This window comes from Gopherus flavomarginatus, chromosome 9, assembly GCF_025201925.1.
Source record: "Gopherus flavomarginatus isolate rGopFla2 chromosome 9, rGopFla2.mat.asm, whole genome shotgun sequence".
In the NCBI taxonomy this organism is placed as follows: Eukaryota; Metazoa; Chordata; order Testudines; family Testudinidae; genus Gopherus; species Gopherus flavomarginatus.
The window spans coordinates 38,491,560-38,514,044 of record NC_066625.1 but is presented as its reverse complement, the minus strand read 5'-3'; the positions used below and the strand labels follow the sequence as shown (position 1 = coordinate 38,514,044).

The 22,485-nt window shown below is 48.3% G+C and overlaps 2 protein-coding genes across 6 annotated transcripts in view; one reads left to right on the top strand and one right to left on the bottom strand.

The window, feature by feature from the left end:
* LOC127058370 (uncharacterized) overlaps positions 1–22,485 on the bottom strand; it is a 278,050-nt gene that overhangs the window by 12,524 nt on the left and 243,041 nt on the right. The gene's annotated exons all lie outside the window — the stretch shown is intronic.
* On the top strand, positions 1,901–22,240 carry LOC127058384 (uncharacterized). Of its 5 annotated transcripts, XM_050968397.1 has the most exons (6): positions 4,048–4,244; positions 8,504–8,586; positions 16,159–16,466; positions 16,922–18,083; positions 18,405–18,583; positions 21,219–22,240. In XM_050968397.1, the coding sequence occupies exons 4-6, from the start codon at positions 17,567–17,569 to the stop codon at positions 21,597–21,599; spliced, it is 1,077 nt and encodes a 358-aa protein (XP_050824354.1). In that variant the 5' UTR covers positions 4,048–4,244; positions 8,504–8,586; positions 16,159–16,466; positions 16,922–17,566; the 3' UTR covers positions 21,600–22,240. The 5 variants fall into 5 exon arrangements, with proteins under 5 accessions (XP_050824358.1, XP_050824354.1, XP_050824357.1 ...); XM_050968400.1 differs by lacking the exon at positions 8,504–8,586; XM_050968398.1 differs by lacking the exon at positions 16,159–16,466.

Genomic DNA, 22,485 nt, shown 5'->3' with positions numbered 1-22,485 from the left:
CATCCAAGGACACAGCAGATGTAATTCTCCATTGCTTTGCACTTTGTGGTGCCCTTTGGACATGCCAAGTGAGTATGAAACACTACCAATCTGAACTGGCAGTGTTGTACACTCACTTTGCATAGATGTAAATGACAATACAAGACAGTGGAGAGGCCTTGAACAATTTTGCATTGTGTAGCATGGGTGTCTGCAGGTGCAAGTCATAGTACACAGATCCTACTTTCCTCGGGCAACATTTCTTATGGCATCTGTGATTCTGATCAGGTCTTTTATTAACTCTCTTCTTTTAAGCCCCTTGTCCAAACCCACTTCTCTGTCTACTATAGACACATTTAGCTTCCCATGTGACTGTATATTTATCTTATCCTTTCCCTTGTGCTTCCCCACCACTCACCCCTGCAATGTTATCAGCTCCTCCTCATGTTCTCCTCTTGACAGGAGGCCCTGATTGTGCAAAGACTTGTTTGTCATGCTTAACTTTAAGCATTTGAGAATTCCTGTGTAAAGTTAAGAGTGTCAAGCTTTTCAGGATTGGGGTCCTAGACTGTAAGCTCTTCACGACAGGGAATGGATTTTAACAGAATCATAGAATATCAGGGTTGGAAGGGACCTCAGGAGGTCATCTAGTCCAACCCCCTGCTCAAAGCAGGACCAATTCCCAGCTAAACCATCCCAGACAGGGCTTTGTCAAGCCTAACCTTAAAAACCTCTAAGGAAGGAGATTCTACCACCTCCCTAGGTAACCCATTCCAGTGCTTCACCACCCTCCTAGTGAAAAAGTTTTTCCTAATATCCAACCTAAACCTCCCCCACTGCAACTTGAGACCATTATACCTTGTTCTGTCATCTGCTACCACTGAGAACAGTCTAGATCCATCCTCTTTGGAACCCCCTTTCAGGTAGTTGAAAGCAGCTATCAAATCCCCCCTCATTCTTCTCTTCTGCAGACTAAACAATCCCAATTCCTTTAGCCTCTCCTCATAAGTCATGTGCTCCAGGCCCCTAATCATTTTTGTTGCCCTTCGCTGTACTCTTTCCACTTTTTCCACATCCTTCTTGTAGTGTGGGGCCCAAAACTGGACAAAGTACTTCAGATGAGGCCTCTTCAATGTTGAATAGAGGGGAATGATCACGCCCCTTAATCTGCTGGCAATGCCCCTACTTATACAGCCCAAAATGCCATTAGCCTTCTTGGCAACAAGGGCACACTGTTGACTCATATCCAGCTTCTTGTCCACAGTAATCCCTGGGTCCTTTTCTGCAGAATTGCCACTTAGCCAGCCGGTCCCTAGTCTGTAGCAGTGCATGAGATTCTTCTATCCTAAGTGCAGGACTCTGCGCTTGTCCTTGTTGAACCTCATCAGATTTCTTTTGGCCCAATCCTCCAATTTGTCTAGGTCACTCTGGACCCTATCCCTACCCTCCAGCATATCTACCTTTCCCCCCAGTTTAGTATCATCTGCAAACTTGCTGAGAATGCAGTCCACGCGATTCTCCAGATCATTAATGAAGATATTGAACAAAACCGGCCCCAGGATTGACCCTTGGGGCACTCCACTTGAAACCAGCTGCCAACTAGACATGGAGATCACTACCCATTGAGCCCGACGATCTAGCCAGTTGTCTATTCACCTTATAGTCCATTCATCCAGCCCATACTTCTTTAACTTGCTGGCAAGAATACTGTGGGAGACCGTATCAAAAGCTTTGCTAAAGTCAAGAAATAACACATCCACTCTCCTGGGAGCTGTAGTTCCTTGGTTAGCTCCCTGCCTATAGAGTCAGTCCTGGAGCAGGGAAAGAACTACATTTCCCAGCATTCCCTTGGCCACTACCAACTGGAAAGGAAGAGGCAGGGAGGGAGGTAGCTGAGATCTGATGCTTTAGCCTGCTGCGAATGGAGAGCTGCACTGTGAAGGGTAGGGGTACCATATTTTAACATTCAAAAAATAGGTCACTCCACAGGGAAGGAGGGTAGCCGCACCCTGCCACCATCCACTCCCTCCGAATGCCCCCCACAGAAACCCCAACCCATCTGATTCCCCCTGGTCCCTGTCTCCTGATCACCCCCTCCCGGGACCCCACCCGCTATCTAAGCACCGCTGGTCCTTGTCCCCTGATTGCCCCCTCCCGGGACCACTGCCTCTAACTGTCCCTTGGGACCCCACCACCTACCTAAGCCTCCCTTCTCCTTGTCCCCAACTTCCCCTCTAGGACCCCACCCCCTACCTGTCCCCTGCCAAACCCCTGGGACTCCCATGCCTATCCAACCACTGCCTGTCCCCTGACTGCTCCCCTGAACCCCTGACCCATCTAATCCCCGCCTTTCCCTGCCCCTGACTATCCCCCCGAACCTCTGCCCCATCCAACCCCCACTGCTCCCTGTCCCTTGACTGCCCTCCCAGAACCTCTTACCCCTTCTCCAACCCCCCAGCCCCCTTACCATGACACTCAGACCAGCATGTCTGGCTGCACGCAGTGCCAGACACGCTGCTGCATACATGCTGCTGTGCTCCACCATAGAGCCACAGCCCCCACCCCAGCACCTGCCTTCCAGATTTGAACACCTCAAAATTCAGGAGTGCTCAAGCTCAGTTTGGGCAGCTGTTACTTCATTTCTCCCAAATCAAATATCCTGATCCACTGTAACTAACTGTAGAAAAAGTAGGATAAAATTGAGCAAGAAATGCTTCCCAGTGGTTATTAGGACTGAAATTGCTGTTTTCAACAGCCATTGCCTTTTTGTTTGTTTGTTTAAAAGGAAGACAGTGATATTGCATTGGCAAATTCCCCATAGAAAGAAAGAGTGGAACAAAAGAATAAAAAAGGCACCTCAACTTTTCCTCATTTATGTAGGACAGTCTTATAATATTCATCCAGATATCCTCCAATCACACAAGCTGAAAATTGTTCCACTTTACTGCAGTTCTGTAACCATATGGGAACCAGTCCTGTCTGTGTTCTGTGCACATCTACAATTCCTGCTGGATGGCCTGCCCTGGGAGCAAGTTACCAGTGACCTAGGGCTGCGGCAGAAGGAAGGTGCAGGTAGTGGTGGGGAAAAGAGCCAGGGCTGGGGCGGCAGGAGGTGTGTGTGTGGGGCAATGAAGGGGGGAGCCCAGAACTGGAGTGGCAGGGGGTATGGGTGGCAGGGGAGAGCCCAGGGCTGGGGCAGCAGGGGAGTGCGGCGAGGAGCCGAGGGCTGGGACAGGAGGCAGCCAAAATTTTTTTTGCTAGGGGCGGCAAAAAACCTAGACTGGCCCTGTCTGTTAATGATCAGATTGGGTGCCATGGGAGATACCATGGGCACAGTGGCATCAATTAGTGTGTGCATTATGCATTTCTCTTTTGTAGCTATGTTCTTGATGGTGTAGGGTCCTATGTCCACTGATGAGGGAATGTTGTCTTTAGCAGAACCAATGGTAAGCAATATTGTCTAGAGGTTGGAAGAAAGTGGGGTGGGGAAACTGGTAGTCAAGGCTCCTGGGTTCTAGTCCTCTGCCACTGACTCACTTTATGACCTGGAGCAAGATGCTTAAGGTCTCAGCTTCCACATCTGCACAACGGGGTAATGCTGTCAGAACTGGCGGGTGCTTGTAAAGTGCTGTGCTCTGAGATCATCAGGTGGTGGAAGGTGTTGTGTAAGGGCAATGTATCGTTGCCTGCCCTGCGCCCCAGCACTTACCCCCAAATTAGACAGCAAGCCCCAGGCGCTGCAGAAGGAAAGATTTGCTGGTGGGGGACAGGGTGTGTGCGTGTGCTTTACGCCCATCTCTCACTATGAGAGACCAGGATGGGGTGGAGGGGGGGCGGGAGATTACCCCAGAGCTGCCCACTGAAGGGCTTCTTGCACCTCCCTCTGCTGCATGTGGCACTGGCGACAGGCCAGCGGCTGGGTTAGCGAGCCTTTGGGACCGAGCCAGTCTGACGAGCCCCGCGTTTCTGGCGTGGGACCGGTGGAAGAGCCCTGGAGAGGCGCTGTCACTGAAAGCGTTAAAGCTGCGCCCCTCCTCTCGCAGTACAACCCTCTCCGGTGACCTTCCCAGCAGCCTTTGCTGGCTCTCCCCCAGCGAAACAAAGAGCGCAGGAGCTTTCAAACGGCTGCAGCCTTCACGCCGAGTTGGGTACCGGAGAGGGGCCGGCGGGGGCCTCGCTAGTGGAGCCCAGCCGGGCTGGCAGCGGCTCAACGTGGTCTGGCTCGTTCCCGCTCCCCGTGCGTAGACACAGGGGTCGGACTTGTGGTGCGTGTGCTTCCCTGGTGGAACGGGGCGCGGCTGGGTAAAGGGGGGTGGGGCGTCTCCAAGTCACGGGCACTGGCCAGGGAGCTGCCTGCCTTGCTGGCCGCGCCTGGGGCTGCGCCGTCTGACGGCGGTATTCCTGCGCGCTGGCTGGCACCTCGGGCTCCGCTCCCTGTAGCCCCGGGTGTCTCCTGAGTGCGGTTAGGTGGCTATACGTGGGGCTCCCTGGTTGTAAGTATCTGTGGGTCAGGTCTGTGCGAGCCGTGACTTCTCCAGATTCCTGTAGCGAGTCAGTGTCACCGCGGGGCGAGAACTCAGAGGGGACAGTGTGGAGGACAGAGGGAGCAGGGAGGTGCTGTTTGCTAATTCGGCTTCTGTGGCTTCATGCCCATCACTTCATCTCTCTGGCTTGCTTGTCCTAGCCATACAATATGGGCAACAATACTGACTTACCTTCTTCATAGAGGTGGACAGAGCTGTTAAGATTTGTTAGTGCACAGTCAACCTGTGGAACTCCTTGCCAGTGGATGCTCTGAAGGCATAAACTATAACTGGATTCAAAAAAGAATTAGATAAGTTCATGGAGGATAGGTCCATCAATGACTATTAGCTGAGATGGTGAGGGATGCTACCCTATGCTCTGAGTGTCCCCCCATCCATTCCCTACATCTGGCATGGGTCACTTGACGATTGCCCTGTTCTCTTCATTCCCTTTGACGCATCTGGTATTGGCCACTGTCAGAAGACAGGATACTGGGCTAGATGGGCCACTGGTCTGACCCAGTGTGGCGGTTCTTATGTTCTTAATGTTTGTAGAGTGCCATAGAAGTGTGAACTATGACTGTGTCATGTGACCAGGAACTCTGTTCCTATGTCTGTCTTTTTAATTAGAGGGTACCCCATCACTGTGGCATGGAGATGCTTATAGAGAAGTGTCTTCTAAAACTATAAAGTACCTAGGTGATCTGTTAGCTAGTGCTTCAGTTGCACAGGATGCTGAAACACTCAAGTTTGATTGTTGTTTATTTTATTATGAAGTGGATGGTGGAAAGATGCACTTGCCCAGTACATGGCATTGCTCAATTTGACCATGCAGCACCATGCCGATTGCACAAGGATTGCATCCTGGTGCCATTTCATCATGCAACATCTCATTGCTGATGGTTTCCATTCATTGTGGGCACTTTAGGCTCTGTTTTTGTTTAAATTAAGATCAGAGGTGTGTGACTCTCTCCACATGTGCTGATGAGATGAGATGAGCATTTGGCTTTATGGGATGTGCTCGCCTGTCATGTTGGCAGTAAACAAACTGCAAGGTGGGAAGGATTTTACCTATGTGCTCTGGAAGCTGGAAACCTTTCATCTTAATTGCATGTGTAATAATGAGACCAAATTGTCACTAGGGGGAATTGAGATGACATATTTGCAATGACTGCACACCTGGGCATTAAACACATAGGTTTGAAACTGTAGACAAGAGTGTTTTTCTTGGTTTCCCTCTCCCCTCATTGTACCCTTCCGAAAATAACATGGACACTGTCAACTTGGTGAAAAATCAGAATCTACCTAAAAGTTGTAGCATATTTTTAACTGTAGACTCTGATCCTCTGAATTTTGATCCACCTACACCATCATGGTTTAAAACTGATCCTTGCAACACAGTCTTGCTGCTACTTCAAAAACAAACAAACCTGTAACTTCTAGTACTGTAGGTGGGTGAGAGTGCATCAGCACCAGTTTGTTTGTTAGGATCTGGGGGCTTAAAAATGTGCAGTGATGCATGGTTTTTCAGTGACATTTATAAAGCATGCCCTGCCTCTGTGTGAATATGCTTGCTGAATATTAAACCTCCTGATCCCAACACAAGGAACAAGAATTACATTTTCTTTAGACATTTGCAGGACACACAATAAGTCAGAGATGTGTGGGGGGGAGGGGACTTGGGGGGCGGCGATTATTTTTAAATTCTCCAAGCTGCTTCAGAATCACATGCAGGTGGAGGGAAATTAGGAGGCTTAAAGCTGCAGTAGCATTTTTAAGCTAGGTCAGTAGTAGATAGTAATTCCCCATGGGCACTTTTTGGGTATGCCTTGATCAGACAGAAATGGTGGATATGCTGGATCGCTGGGCCTTTTGGCCTATAACCTCGTGTCTCAGGAAATCAACTTCTTTTGGCAGGAATTTTGCTTTCTTTCTGGCCTATGATATTAGATGGCCTAACCTTAAGATCAGTGGTTCTTACGGAACAAACAACTTTTTTCACACTTGTGTAAAAGCATACAAGGTAAAGATCGTAACACTTAAAAATACATAACACACCTTTTTTCTGTAGTTTCAAGATGTTTCTCACCTTCTGTTTAAGGATCTTAGTGCTTCAAAACCAAACTATTTTAGCCAAATGTCTGTGAAATAGGGAAGTACTATCCTCCATTGTACAGACTGTGCAAATGAAGCACGGAGAGATTGACTTGTGCAGACATAGATCTTGCTGGACATGAGCAAACTTGCATATAGCTTGAGCTGAGTGCAAGATTGTAAATAAGGGTGTGACAGGCTGTGCCCTGGAGATTGTTTTCAGGATAACTTAGATAAGTGGGAACAGTGTGAATTGATAAACATGAAATGTAAATAAGGTAAAAACATAAGTTATTGGTCCTTACATGATGTGCAAAGTGATTGGTTTTTACATGATCCATAAAACGTCCAAACCAATTAGATTCAAAAAGTATAGATGTTAGTAGCTAGGAAAAACATATAGAAACTGTGTAGTGTGAGGTCTAATTTGGATTTGTGGCATCACCCTGTACCTAACCCTGCTCAGCAAGGGTTAGGTACAGCTTGTTGCATGCCTAATAAGGTTACTACCTTAGCGATGATCTGGAGATGAGCTGAGGGTTTGGATCCCAGAGAACTGGATGGAGCATTCTCCCAGAACTGTGTGACATGTTCTGGGTAAGCCAAGTGGAAAAGATTTTGGAGGGAATCCTAACAACTTGTCAAAGGCTAGAGAGAGAGAGAGACTGTGGCAGAGTCAGGAATGGAACCTCTCTTTCTTCCAAGTATTGTGTCTTAGCCAGAAGTCTCTTCTTCCTCTGACATACTGAAGACTGACAGAAAAGTGATATTGTTTGTTATGATGCTCTCCTTTAGCAGAGAGTGAGTCAGCATGGTTCAGATAATGGCACCATCTTCATTCAACCAGCCAACTGCTCTTGTGATAACCAATTTCTCTCTTTTAACAAACCTGCTCCTAGGCCTTTTCCTGAAGCAGCTACCTGAATAACTAATTTTGCAGAGAAAATCAGGACTCTGTAACACAGAATGTTTGCACAGACTTCTCTTTAGGCTTGGATGGTTTCCATTTTGTTAGCTCTTTGTCTCCACAGTATGACTTGACTAAAAGCACAGCAAAGTGGAGAACTGTGCTAAAGAATTGCCAGGTCCACATTACCAAATCCAGACAGGACTTCATGTCTGTTCTATAGAGTCTGTACTTGCAAATGTTCTTGACTAGCTTGGACTGTTTTCATCTATAGTTTCACCAAGATATGGTTTAGGACATTGTGCAACTGACAGGCCAGCTCAAGCCAAAGCCATAGGGCAATTCACTTGTGTATGAATATCAGAGAAATGTTAAGTGTAATAATATGCATAGAGTAATTCACTCATGTTAACTGAGATCAAAGGAGATGTTAATTGTATTGTTTTCGCCTATCTATTTCCTGTTGTTTGCTATCATATTACAGTTACACTAGGTATATTCTGTAATTAGATAATCCTAGATCAAAGTGTGTGTTAGTGAACATCAGAAGGTATTTGATGTATAAACGTCATGAAAACTAATGAAGGATTGTTGTTTGCTATTAAAAACATTTGCATTTATGTATAATTCTGTAACTAAAATTACTCCTCAAAGAAATCTTGTGAAATGTTAATGAAGGACTTAATGGCTGTACCAGGAAATGCTGATTTCAAAGCAAGGAGCCAGGTAGTGAGTAAAAACACTTGTCAGATTGTTATCTGCGGAAATAAGATATAAATACTGATGCAAAGAAATCCTCTTTCATCTCTATTTGGACTCTTATAGGGAAGATACCAAATGCAAAGTGGAGATCCCGTGAAACAGCTGGGTTCCCTGAAAAAAAATTTGGGAAACTGAGTTTAAATGATAGCAGTTGATATAATAGACTTACAAACTTAGACTCACCTGGTAAAATATTTTACCTGCTTTAATCTCTAACTCTCTCATTTCTTTTTCTTAGCTAATAAATATTTAGTTAATTTACTAGAGAATTGGCTGCCAGCGTTATCGTTGGTCTGAGATCCAAAGTACCAATTGATCTGGGTAAGTGACTGATACTTTGGGATTGGGAGTAACCTGATTTGTTATTGGCCACTGTTGGAAGACAGGATAGTGGGCTAGATGGTCTGACCCAGTATGGCTGTTCTTATGTGATTTTCGGTTTATGTGACCATTATCACTAAGGCCAGTTTGTCTGGGTGTCAGGATAGGTTGGAGTGCCTAAGGGGACTGTCTGTGACTCTGTGGTAAGACCAGTATAGTGATCCAGGGGGCTTGGTGAAATCTGCTAATAGAATATACCACCAGTTTGGGGTATCTGTCCTGTTTTCTGATCCTTTGACCTGAGTTTGGCACTCACAGTTGTGAGCCACTTTAGACAGTGTGACAGACTGATATTTTATCTCTTCCTGAGCCAGTGCATCTTTCTCTGAAACACCGTCTACCCAGCTTGCGGGAGCCTTTTGATTTCTTTCTCCAGATACAGTACTTAATGTTTTCCAGTCAGTCAGTACTCATTCATCTACAGTCTGTACTGTAGATGAAAACATCATCCAGGTAAGCTGCTAGGCAATCCCAATGCCCCTTAAAGACTATGTGCAGCAGGCTCTGAAATAGGGACAGAGCACCAAGTAACCCAAAAGGCATAATTGTAAATGTTGCCCAGTGCTACCAAAGACTGAGTTGCTGTCCTGAGGTGCATTTCTATGCAAGCATGACCAGTCCACTCACCTCCATTAGTAAGAGGCTTTCCCAGGTGTGTAGTTACTCAAAAATTGATGGTAATATTTCATTTTTTAAAGTGTTTTTTCACCCTTCTGTTTGCCCTTATGACTCCCAGTCCTGGAGATGGATGTGCATGGTGGGGATCCTTACTTCCCACATAAAAGCCTGTTAACATGGCTCTGCATGGGTACAGGGTTTTGCCTGCACATGCCTGATTGCATGATCAGGTTTTATCTATTTACAGCTGAAATGCAACTCTATGGAACATAGCCAGGTAGGTGAAAGAGAGGGATATTTTGGTAAAAAGAACTGTGCCAAAACTGCTGTTAAAAAGGGCAGTGGGACCTTTAATATCCATGCAAAATAGACAAGACCTCTGCTCTGTAGGATTTGAAAGACCCACGCCGTGTAAACTGCATGGAGTTCTATTCTGGAAACGAGAGCTGTGTCAGCCCTGCTCTTTGTGTGTGGTGGTGGTCAGGGAGTGGGCTGAGCGGCCATTTCAGGGAATATCATGTATGTTTCTATATGATACTAACTTGTTTTCCAGCAACATATTTGATTTCTAGCTTACAGTGTATGTCATTGGCCATCATGAGTTTCAGATGTCAAGGGGAGTCGGAACACTCGAATGCAAACATGGCTTAACATCAGACAAGGTGTCCTACGTTTAACAGTAAATGCAATCACTAGTCAGTCGATGCTTCCCCAGCCTCCATGAATAAGTGGCATTGTCTCTAATAGTGGGACCACAAAACCAAAGTGGGGGGAGATTTCTAATGGAAACTCCTGCAAATTCAAAACTGCAGGTCAGGGAAGCTACCTTCCTTTTAAAAAGTTGATTTTTCTCTGTTACAAAAAGAGAAAAGCTAAGAAGTTAATGAACCTCTGGAAGGTCATGGTGGAGGAATTTAAAGGTCTCTTTAATAAATGTGTAACTCAGTCAGTTATGTTACCTAACCTTTGTGCCCTGAACAGCTGCAGCTCTGTCAGCAAAAACAATGTGGAGAACTCAGCCCTTACAAATGTGTAGCTTGTTTGGTAAAGGAAAGCTGGAAGCATGCAGAGGGATCAATATAAACAAAGGCTAAACAGAAAACAAGGCAGATCAGAGCTGTTAAAGTACAGACTGGAAATACTTAGGTTATTAGCTGCTGGAAATACCTAGCTGTTAAAGTGCAGACTGGAGATACCTAGCACTGGAATGAGTTACCTAGGGAGGTGGTGGAACCTCCAGCCTTAGAGGTTTTTAAGGCCCGGCTTGACAAAGCCCTGGCTGGGATGATTTGGTTGGTGTTGGTCCTGCTTTGAGCAGGGATTGAACTAGATGACCTCCTGAGGTCTCTTCCAACACTAATATTCTATAATTCTAAGACTGAAAAAATTGGGTTTGTTGGGTCTGGAAAAGAGAAGACTGAGAGGGGACATAACTGTTTTCAAGTACATAAAAGGAGGAGAGAGAAAAATTGTTCTTAACCTGAGTGGACAAGACAAGAAGCAATGAGCTTAAATTGCAGCCAGGGAGGTTTAGGTTGGACATTAGGAAAAAATTCCTAACTGTCAGCGTGGTTGAGCACTAGAATAAATTGCCTGGGGAGGTTGTGGAATTTCCATCATTGGAGATTTTTGAGAGCAGGTTGGACAAACTTCTGTCAGGAATGGTCTAGGTAATATTTAGTCCTGCCATAAGTGTAGTGGACTGGACTAGATGACCTCTCGAGGTCCCTTCCAGTTCTATGACTCTATGATTATCTAGTCAGGAAAGAGAACCTGTTGTTCTCCTGGGCAAGCCTGATCTCGTCTCCTGAGCAGGAGCAGTAAATTAGCCAGAGTCTTGCTGTGCAATTTGTATAGGGCATCTAAAATTAGCCAGAATAGAATGGGATCTACAACCATTCACCTCCAGTTTGTTGGTCTGAATTTAGCCCAGTTTGGTAAGGAACCAAAAAATGTTACTATCTGACAGTTTTGCAATGGCTTTTGTGACATGAATCTGTGGGGCTCGTTCCAGTATCTAGTGCACAAGAGCCCACATTCATAAACCACCATCACAGAAACAATTACTGTAGTCCTGTTAATCTTTGTACAAAAGCTAAGGTCTAAATGGACCATGGAGAATGCCCTAGCCTCTCATCCTTAGAGGCGTACTCACCTTATCCCTGAAGAATATTGATAGGGCAGTATGGAAAGCGCTTGCACTGTTGTTGTCTGTGCTGCACTCTTTCTGGAGAGGACTCCAGTCTCCGTGTCATGTTGGCAGCTTTCACAAGCAGAAAATCACTTGAAACTACAACCAACTAATCATGACCTTGAATATTCCTGTTCAATGGGAAATCTAAATGCTGACGTAATTACTAATTACAGGTGCTGGTAAAACAAGAGTGGTCCAAAGGTGTCTCCAAAGAATGGATGCCTGAACCATCTTGAGCTAGCCCCGGAGTGAATTCTCCATAATGTGTTGGGAGGGAGAGAGATTCCTATCCAGGTACATTTGGCTGAACAGGAGTGGAACTAATGGTAAAGGAAAGCAGCTCTCATGCACTAATGACAGGAGAGATGGGCCCCTGAGAGGGATGGTACAAAGTGGAAAGCTTCTCCAAGGAATTAGGAAGCAGTGGAATTACCAACTCTATTGTCCCTCCTCATTGTACCCTGTTCCTGTTCATGCAGGGAGTCCGGATAAATCCAATGCATGAGTTGTTAGTGGCTTAGTCAAGACTGAGAGTTATCCTGCTGTGAGGAGTTCTTGCTAATTAACTGGAGTCCAGAGGCATCTGCCAGTGTAAGGCCTGGTCTACACTACGCATTTAAACCGATTTTAGCAGCGTTAAACCGATTTTAGCAGCGTTAAACCGATTTAACGCTGTACCCGTCCACACTACGAGGCCCTTTATATCGATATAAAGGGCTCTTTAAATCGGTTTCTGTACTCCTCCCTGACAAGAGCAGTAGCGCTAAAATCAGTATTACCATATCGGATTAGGGTTAGTGTGGCCGCAAATCGACGGTATTGGCCTCTGGGCGGTATCACACAGTGCACCACTGTGACCGCTCTGGACAGCAATCTCAGCTCGGATGCAGTGGCCAGGTAAACAGGAAAAGCCCCGCAAAATTTTGATTTTCATTTCCTGTTTGCCCAGTGTGGAGCTCTAATCAGCACGGGTGGCAGTGCAGTCCCAAATCCAAAAAGAGCTCCAGCATGGCCCGTACGGGAGATACTGAATCTGATTGCTGTATGGGGAGACAAATCTGTTCTATCAAAGCTCCGTTACAGAAGACGAAATGCCAAACCATTTGAAAAAAAAATCTACAGGCTACACAGTGCTGCGTGACAAGCGTAACAGGAAGCCAGAGACTCAAATGGATGCTCATGGAGGGAGGGAGGGGGTACTGAGGACTCCAGCTATCCCACAGTCCCCAGCAGTCTCCAAAAAGTATTTGCATTCTTGGCTGAGCTCCCAATGCCTGTAGGTTCAAACACATTGTCCGGCGTGGTTCAGGGAATAGCTCGTCAATTTACTCTCCCCCCTCATGTGAAAGAAAAGGGAAAGAAATCATTTCTTGACTTCTTTCAATGTCACCCTATGTCTACTGAATGCTGCTGGTAGACGCAATGCTGCAGCAGTGAAGAGAAGTATCTGCTCCTCTCCCCTCCCCGGTGGCAGATGGTGCAGTAGGACTGGTAACCGTCCTTCTTATCAACCTGTGAGTGCTCCTGGCTGGCTTCAGGAGAGGCTGGCTGGGGGCGCCTGGGTGAAAATAGGAATGACTCCCGCCCATTCCCAGTAGATGGTACAGAACGGCTGGTAACCGTCTTCATCATAGCAACTGGGGGCTGAGCTTCAATCAGCCCCCTCCCTTTCATGTGAAAAGAAAAGATTCTGTACTGCCTGGACTATCATAGCAGTGGGATGCTGGGCTTCTCTCCCCCACGCTGCTTAATGTCCTGTCTGGACTATCATAGCACCGGGAGGCTGCCTCCCCCTCATTTTATGTCACTAAAAACTCAGTGTTTCTTATTCCTGCATTCTTTATTACTTCGTGACACAAATGGGGGGGACACTGCCACGGTAGCCCAGGAAGGTTGGGGGAGAAGGGAAGCAATGGGTGGGGTTGTTGCAGGGGCACCCGCCGTGAATGGCATGTAGCTCATCATTTCTGTGGGATCTGACACAGAGCAGCTGTACTCTCTGATACACTGCTTCTCAAGTACATTTGCCTCCTATTCTAGGCAGGACTGACTCTGTTTTTAGAAACCATAAAGGAAGGATTGACTCGGGGAGTCATTCCCAGTTTTGCTTTTGCGCCCCCGGCCAATCTCAGCCAGGGGCACCCATGATAGCAGCAGACAGCACAGAAGGACAGATAACCGTCATCTCATTGCCAAATTACACTGGTAGCAGGTGGTACAGAACAACTGGTAGCCATCTCTGCTATCATGCAAAAGCAAATGAATGCTGCTGTGTAGCGCTGGAGTATCGCCTCTGTCAGCGGCATCCAGTACACATACAGTGACTGTTTAAAAAAAAAAAAAAAAAAAAAAAAAAAGCTGAACGGGCTCCATGGTTGCCATGCTATGGTGTCTGCCAGGGCAATCCAGGGAAAAAGGGCGCGAAATGATTGTCTGCCGTTGCTTTCCCGGAGGAAGGAATGACTGACGACATTTACCCAGAACCACCCGCGACAATGATTTTTGCCCCATCAGCCACTGGGCTCTCAACCCAGAATTCTAAGGGGCGGGGGAGACTGCGGGAACTATGGGATAGCTATGGAATAGCTACCCACAGTGCAACGCTCCGGAAATCGATGCTGGCCTCGGACCATGGACGCACACCACTTAGTGTGGCTGCGTGCACTCGACTTTATACGATCTGTTTTATAAAACCGGTTTATGTAAAATCAGAATAATCCCGTAGTGTAGACGTACCCTAAGAGGTGTGAGCCCTGTAACAAGGGGAGTTAACTAGATGGTGCTACAGCATACTTCTGTGACTGAAGTTCAGGTCTTGTTGGTTAGAAGATACTTGAACAAAGCAACTGTTCCTCCATCTAGAGCAGGGGCTCTTGACCGTGGGGTGTGAACCGGTGTTAGGGAGTTGCAGCAGTTCTGCTCTTCACATATTGCCAAAGGACAGGGAGGTCTGAGTTACTAGGGAGGAATTGTGGTATGGCAAAAGCTGACCCTCTCTGGTCTGAAGCTAATAACAGCATGTAAACAAGTCCTTGTACCCAGAGGTGCGTTTGGTCTCCCTCAGCTTTCCAGTGAACAGGACCTAGTGCACACAACAGTGTATGGATGGTTTTTAGTTGCAAACAATTCAGGATCAGAATATATTCTGCATCTCTTGAATCTAGTTTATTCCTCTCGGTCTCACAAAGGAGGGAGTAAAATTCAGAGGGACATGGTGACTGCTCTGAAATTAGATTCAAGGAGACTCCATTTCTCCCTGTGGCTTTCCCTGGATAGTTTGCAATAATCACTGTGCCTTCTTGGCAGACCAAAGGAACTGCATTAATAAACACACATGCCAGTCTGGCAACAGCTCATGAAAAGAGCTGATGTTCGCTTTGTGGCTGCCACTTGAAGTGGTTGCCTTAGAAATGTCCATGATAATGAAGTAGCTTGCTAATATCTCTTGCTAGGAGAAAACCAGGAACGCCCTCTAAGCTGAGTAGTGCTACAGAAATGCTGGGGGGAAGAGGGATGTTGGAAATGACTCTGAAACCAATGCTTAAAAAAAAACAACCCTAGGTGTTGCTAACAACAAAGTGTCAATACATTAATTCTGGGTCTTATCCATCCTTGCCCCTCTCCCCTCCACTTCTTGCTTTGCTCCCATGTGTCCAACCTGCTCTGGATGCCAGGCTGTCATAATGAGCCTGGGTTCTCCATCATTCAGGCAGCTAAATTACTGAACAACACTTTTTAAACAAAATAACAGCAGTTGATCTTATCAGAATTCCCTGCAGGTAACAAGTGGGCCCAGATAACACTGGCAGAATAGCCAGGTCGCAGGGAAGGCAAAGCTGTGTGCCTGCTACTGCTATTAATTGTGATAGCAGTGCACACGTGAGTGCATGCACCCCCTCATTTCTTTTCTCCCCTTCCCACTGCCAGCGCATCTGACCTCATAGCGTCAGCAGTCTGGTTTTGTGGCCTATGTGTGGGAAGTGAGGATTCAGGTGGGAGCCCCAGATTCATAGGATCTGGGCCCTTTGGTCTGAGGAGGACCCTCGGAGCAGTGAGCAGCATGTTGTGCAACTGGCCCCTGTCCCAGCAGCATCCTGTGCCTGAGCCAAAGCCCACTGAAGTCAGCAGAAATATGTCCATTGAGGATCGTGGACTTTTGAATCATTCTGAGAGGAGAAGCTGGGTGTAGGGAGCTTCTTACAACAAACTGGGTCTTGCCAAGGTGGGAGCTGGAGGACGGGTGTGCAGGGGAGATGGGCAGCGTCTGGAGTTGTATGGCTAGCTTGGTGGTAGGGCAGTGAAATTTAATTGTGGGGTATCTTTCTTGATGTGCTTGAGGTGGGGCATACAAAGCTTGGTGGTGCAGTGGTCCAGTGTAGTCTTAATCAACACCTGCTCAGATAAAAATCCAAGCCTTGCACTCTCAGTTTGAGGGCACCCAATCCTGGAGACTTGGGGATTCCTCCGCACCCAATCTCACCTCACACTGCCTCTGTAGGTGAGCCCCTTGCTAGAGTATTTCCTCTTCCCCTTCATATGTGATGGTTTATTCTGCTGTTTTGGGTAGTACCCCTAGAGTCCCTGCCTGAGACTGTTATGATGGGTATATGGAAGATCTACACTTGCCTTTGAATTTATATGCATCTGAGATCCTCTCTGCTACAGTTGATAATTAGTTAATTGTATGTTTGTTTTCAAAGGTGAAGAACTGAACAGCTTGATAACCTAAAGGGAGGGCTCTGAAGCAGCACACAGTGATGATTTGCTCACTGAAGGTGTCATGTGGCTTAAAAGAAAAGGGTTACAGAGCTCCAGTGTGACTCTGCCTCCCTGCTGTGACCTGCCTGAATGACCCTGCCATATCTTCCATATGGAATCCTGTCAGCTGGCAGTGCTAGTACTGAGATTTACTGGCGAGTCTGATGAGAGGAGAGCCAGGCAACTGAGTGCTCAGGGTTCTGCTGACTGTGCTCATCTGAGCCAGGGCAGTTCCATGCCAGTGATTAATGTAAGCAGCTGCAAAAACATTGTTTAGTGTTTGAGCCACAGCTGTCCGGCTGGAAGTCAACTGACTTCTGAACTAGCCAGTTCCAGCAAGTAGGGTACCACATGCACTCAAGAACCAAAATCTGAACTCTGCCTAGACAGCTCCTGGCTGGCATCCTGACAGTTAGTGGGGTCCCCTACAGTCTTCTCTCCCCCGGCCCCCAAAAGGGCATTCACATACTCAATACCAAACAGAGTGACGGAGTCCCATCTGATATGATAGGGTCTGGCTGCCCACGCTAATTAAGCTCGTTAAGGTCCTGGGATAGCACAAACAATTTTAAATAGTGACGTGACACCTGTTAAATAGCACCGGGGCTTCCTAGTAGATGGGAAACATTCCTTGCTATTTGTAAAGAAGAGGCTGTACAAGGGTTCTGATTTCACTCCACCCCTTTTTTCTTCTTTTGCATATAGGCTGAAGACAGCTACCTGAGCCCAAGAGAGTTGATCCACAGTTTGGTATGTGAGACATATGCCAACCCTCCAGCTGGGACACTAGCAAGTTGGATTTAGCCTGCCACTTTCCCCCTCAGCGTGACCGGCCCAGGACGTGTGGGCTGCCGCTCTCATTCCAACAGGCTGGAGGTTGAATCTCTTTCCACTTTGACAAGGGAGACGCTCCTTTGCTGTGCCATTTCCTTCCTGTTCCTCTCCCACAAAGAGCTGCAAGCCTGAAAAGAGTGGATCCTTCTATGTCTCTGATGACCAGGACAGCATCCCGCAGCCACTTTCGGTCTGGAGCTGTGGTGACTCCAGAAAGGGCCATGGCTACTATAGGCATCCCTGGGACACAAAACTAGCAGAGGCTTAACCTCTTCGCTTGCACGGCATGCCCTCTTGTGCCACGGGTACTACCTCTGTTACTACCCACCAAGTGCCTTGTTTCCTTAACTGGCTTCTAGGACAGGAGTAATGTCACTAGGGTTCTTGTGGGAGGAACATGGCCCAGCTGGTTGCGCTAGCAGGAGTCCCGACTAAGGATGTAGCTACAGAACACTAGCACAAAAAAGCAGATTGGGAGGGGCTTTGATCCATGCCCCTTGTCCTGCCGAGTGAGCGATGGGCCGCTTGGATGACCATGCCAAGAAGCGGATAGTGGAGCTGCGCAAAGCCGGGCTGAGTTTCCGCAAAATCAAGAAAGTCCTAGAGCTGGACAATATCCGGGTGACCCCGCAAGCTGTCTACCTGTTCCTCAAGCGTAAGAATGTGGAGCTGGCACAGTCTCCAGGAGCCTCCCATTTCCAACCAGCTGGAGGCCGGGGGAGCAGGAGAATGGCCATCAACCGGGCTGGCTGGGAGGATGAGCAGCTCTGGAACTTGCTGCAGGAAAATGAGGCTGATCAGAACAAGCAGGCAGAGCCCAAAGGCAGCAGGCAGCCGGGTCCCAGGACCCCAGCACTCCCCGGAAGAGCCACCGTGAGCTGCAAGGAGCCATACCTCAATGACAACCAAGACTGCAAGGATGGCATCAAAATAGTCAGCGTGACATCACTGTGGAAGGATAGTGGGCAGTTTGGGAAGGTGCCTACAGTGCCCATGGGCCCATCTCCAGCAGCACAGCTATCCGCTATTAACAGTAAGGCCTGGCTTTCTCATTTGTTGTCCATTAGTCTTGGATAGGCCTCTCCACTTCTCTAAGCAGCCTGATGAGTTGCCAAGCAGTACCAAGGGTCTCTGCTCACATCTCTGTTTTCCAAACCCAGGCAGGCTGGACAGGACTCTTAGGCCCTGGAGCATAGCTGAGGTGCGGGGAAGGTGCGTGGTGGAGCTGGAAGGACTTAGTCCCTATAGATGGAGGGGTCTCACTTCCTTGTGGGACTGGGGAAAGGCTGGCACTCAGTTCAGGGGTCTCATTTGAAGGTTCTTCTCTCTCTGGTTACTCTGTCAATCCATCTAGGTGACGACTGCTCTGGGACTCTGACCTCAGCTGTGGGTAGCCACCCGGCTCTGCTCCCACCAGCCATGGCGCAGCAGCAGCTGAACACCAGGGGCAGGATGTTCTTGTCGCCTGCCAGGAATCCAGCCTTAATTGTGAAGAAGAAGATTGTGGACAGGGCCATCCACCTCCAGAAAAAGGTACAGGGCTGGAAGAGGCAGACTGGCCATCCTGTGTCTAGAAACCCCTTTTCCAGCCCAGTAAGACGGGGGATACGCTCAGGCAGGGATCCATCAGGTTACAGTTAAATTGGCGTGAAAGGGCTGGTAACACTCCCTGCATCCTCAACTGGAGAAGGCTCTGTGGGAACCCAGGCTCCAGTGCACAGAAGGGACAAGGAGATCCTGGGCTTCTATGAGTTGCCCTCTCAAGTGACCTGCTCTGTGGAGTTAGGTAGGGGGACATGAGATCAGCTTGTGGGGAATGCAGCTGTCTTCATGCAGTCTGATGGACTTGGTGATTCGGGCCCAAGGCTCCCCTCCCCCTTTGCCTCAGCAGGTTGGCTTTTGCCCACTCAGGATCCTTGAGGTGTGTTTGTGGCTCTGTGTGGTCTTGGACAAATCATTTTCCTTCTCTGTGCCTCAGTTATCCCTGCTTAGCAAAGGGGGAAAGGCTGCCCTCCCCCATGCGGGGGAAAGTCCTTTGTGGGCTTCTGTGAACAGGTGTCCTAGGTAGTCTCCGACCCTCAGGCTCCACCAGTACCCTTCCACAGCGTGGATGGAAGCTTCCGCAGCTGCACTCCCCACACTTTGGACACCGTGACAAGAACTTTGTGTTACTGGTGACCCCAGACCCATCCTACACTGCAACTGGCAACACCTGTGCCTCATCTAGAAAAGGAGAGCAGGAGAGAAATGAGTTTTTGGGCTGAGCACTGCCAGCCGGACCAGAGACCCATGGTCTGTGGACTTCTAAAGAATAGGTTTGATCCCCAATTGCTCCAGGTTTGGTCCCCTAGCCCAGGTGGTAGCTTCTGTTCATTCTGAGGTCTGTGCTCGAGAGGAAAGGGGAGGACTGAGGGGCTGCAGCAGAGCTGAGCAGGGAGGCGAGATACAAGGATTGCAGGAGGTCCTGCAAGGTGCCAGTGAGATGCATTGGCAGAGCTTAGGGGAGGGGAGAACCCAAGAACGAAGCTGCAGGTCAGGACTGAGCCACACTTGGACACTAATCTGCATGACTGAGGCTCTAGCAGGTGCTCGTGAGCTCTCGGCTCACTTGCAGTGTAATAAGGTATACTGAATCCTGTACATGGCTGATGCTTGTAATTCTCTGACATGGACTATGCCTGTTATGAATGGCTGCCTGGTCAATCTGATTCGACGACTGTCCTGCCCTTCTTGGTGGGAGTGCAGTTGGCCAACCAGCCTCCCAGGGCAAACCCATCTGTCTTGGCAGCCTCTATGAGCCTCAGTGCACATGTAAGTAACCTAAGATGCACACAGTCTGTAGGCACTAGCCCATCGAGTGAATGAACCATCCAGTTGCCATGGCCAACAGGATGGATCACCACAACACATTCTGGCTGGCTTGTCATGCTTCCTTGGGACAAAGCTGTAAGGGCATGGCCATCTGTTCTTAATGACTCTGAGTGGACGCTGATCTCTGCCAGGACTCAAATGTCAGGATACAGAGATAGCATGGGGAAAAGGTACAAGGCTGAGGGGCAGATTGATTTAACATTTACTGTCCTGATGGCAGCATTTCTGGGGTAAGTAGCAGAATTATGAATAACAGCCAGGCAGAGGCAAAGCTGGATCTGAGAGGAGCCTGATGTTCTGTATCTGCTCCACTGCTAGGCCCACCCTGTTCTACTGTTGCTCAGGGCTGGTCTACACTTGGGGGGTGGGGGGGGTTCAAACTAAGATACGCAACTTCAGCTATGCTATTTGCGTAGCTGAAGTCAAAGTATCTTAGTTCGACTTACCTGGCCGTCCTCACGGTGGCGAGTCAACTGCCGCGGCTCCCCTGTCGACTGTGCTTACTTCTGCCGAAGTGGAGTGTGGGCGTCGATTAGTGGATCGATTTATCACATCCAGATGAGACGCGATAAATCGATCCCCGATACATCGAACACTACCCACCGATCCGGCGGGTAGTATAATCGTACCTTCAGATGGCCAGTCCACTCTGTGCCCTGCCCAGGAGTCTTGCTTTCAGAAGTGAACACTGCTGATTGGGGAAAGAGGAGCATGTGGCTACGCTAATGAGGAGCCCTATTCCTACGTGTCCCGTTAGAAGCTGTTAGTGCACCCCATTGGGTATCTGGTCCTGGCTTCCTTTCCATGGAGCACTGCCTCAGTCCCACTGTGAGACTGGCTGAAGGCCCACATCTGCACTAGAAGTTGTAGTTGCCCTCCTCCAGAAAGGTTATGTATGTAGGCTTCAGGTTAACAGATCAAGAGAGTCCCACAGCCGCCTCTCTCTCCCCACTCAGGCATTTCCTAGCAGGCCTGAGCATACAGTCCTTCACGCTGCTTTCTGAAAAGGCATTGTGTCTTTCAGTTTTGAACACTGCAAGACTACTACAGAGGGGCCAAGCTGAAGGTGCACTGGCACAGCTGGGTGGTGGGCAGGGCTAGAGTCGCAGTGACAACGTACAATGGTAGATAGGATTGGAGGTCAGATCAGATCAGAGGGATGCAGCTGTCTGATGCTAGCTGGCCTCATCTCTCATGCATACCTGCTAACTCCTGAATGCAGAATACAGAGGTCTGTGCCAAGCTGGTTGGTTCTATAGGAAATGGCCCATCACTGCATTTCTGATCTTTCTTCTAGGTCAAAGATGCCAGCACCCAAACAAACTTGCTTAACTCTGCATGTTCTTCAGGCAATCAGAACCCTGTGTTGGGTGGGCAGATGCTGGCCCCCTCACCTACTTCCCATGCCATTGCCGAGAAGCTGGATGCTGTACACAAACAGGTGCAGAAACTGACACATGCAATGCACGCGGTGCTAGAGAGGCAGTGCCGCATGGAGCGCCAGCAGGAGCAGCAGCAGCGTTTCCAGCAAGAGGTGCTGATGGCGCTTCAGCAGCTCAGCTCCACCGTGAGCCATGGGACAATGCCAGGAAACGAGCCCTGTGTCCCCTTCAGCAGCATGGCTGATCCCTCGCCCCCTGTGCCAAACTTCAGCCAGTTCAGGATGGAGCTAATCTGATGAAAGGCTGATGCCAACATTCATGGGCCTGGGCATAAGCGTGGCCTGGAGCTAGCTCTGGACAAAGCAGCTGGCATGGGCCACCCTAGCTGAAATATAAAGGGATCTCAAACAGGCAGCTGCAGCTGAGTGAAGAGAAGCAGGCATTAGCACTTCAAAAACTGCAGCTCTAAGAGCCTGGCTAAGGCCCTGCTACTGCAATAACAGAAGACTGGGAGGAGGAAGGCCACCAACAACACCAAGACTCAGTCTGCTTTGGCCTAGTTAATCCAGCCCTGCTGCCCCCAGGAAGAGGCATGTACCAATGGAAAGCTGAAACATGCAAAAGGAAAGCCTTAATTCTAGCCACTGTATACAGCAAATGAAATACTGGTTTAGCCCCCAAGGCCCAGGCCTAAAGGATATGGAACGCCAGCAGCTTAGAGAAGCTGTCTACAGCCAAGCACCATGCTACGTTAGAAGGAAAACATGGCGGCAGGCATCTCTCTCTCCTTGGCAGGGCAAGCATTTAATGTTTACACAGGGAAGGGAGCGTGAGCATTAGAATGTCCAGGAGCTTGGGTTTGGGATGTTTTGTGCCCCTTCTTTCAGAGTTGTATATGGAGAGTAAAATAATCTCAGTAAAGTCTATACACCCACTGCTCTAGAAACAGACTGGACTCTATGTGGCATGCTGGTTGTTTTTCATACACCAACCTCCCTATAAGAGTATGCCTCCACGGTAATGAGAGACCTATCTACAGCTAAAGTTCTGGAACAGTGAAGCCAGGGCAGTGCATGCTGCAGGGTAGGCTAGCTGCAGGGATAATGAGCCAGTGTTCCAGGCAAGCTTGTACCCCTACACCAGCTGCACTCATGCTCCAGGATTGATGGAGGGTGGAGGATT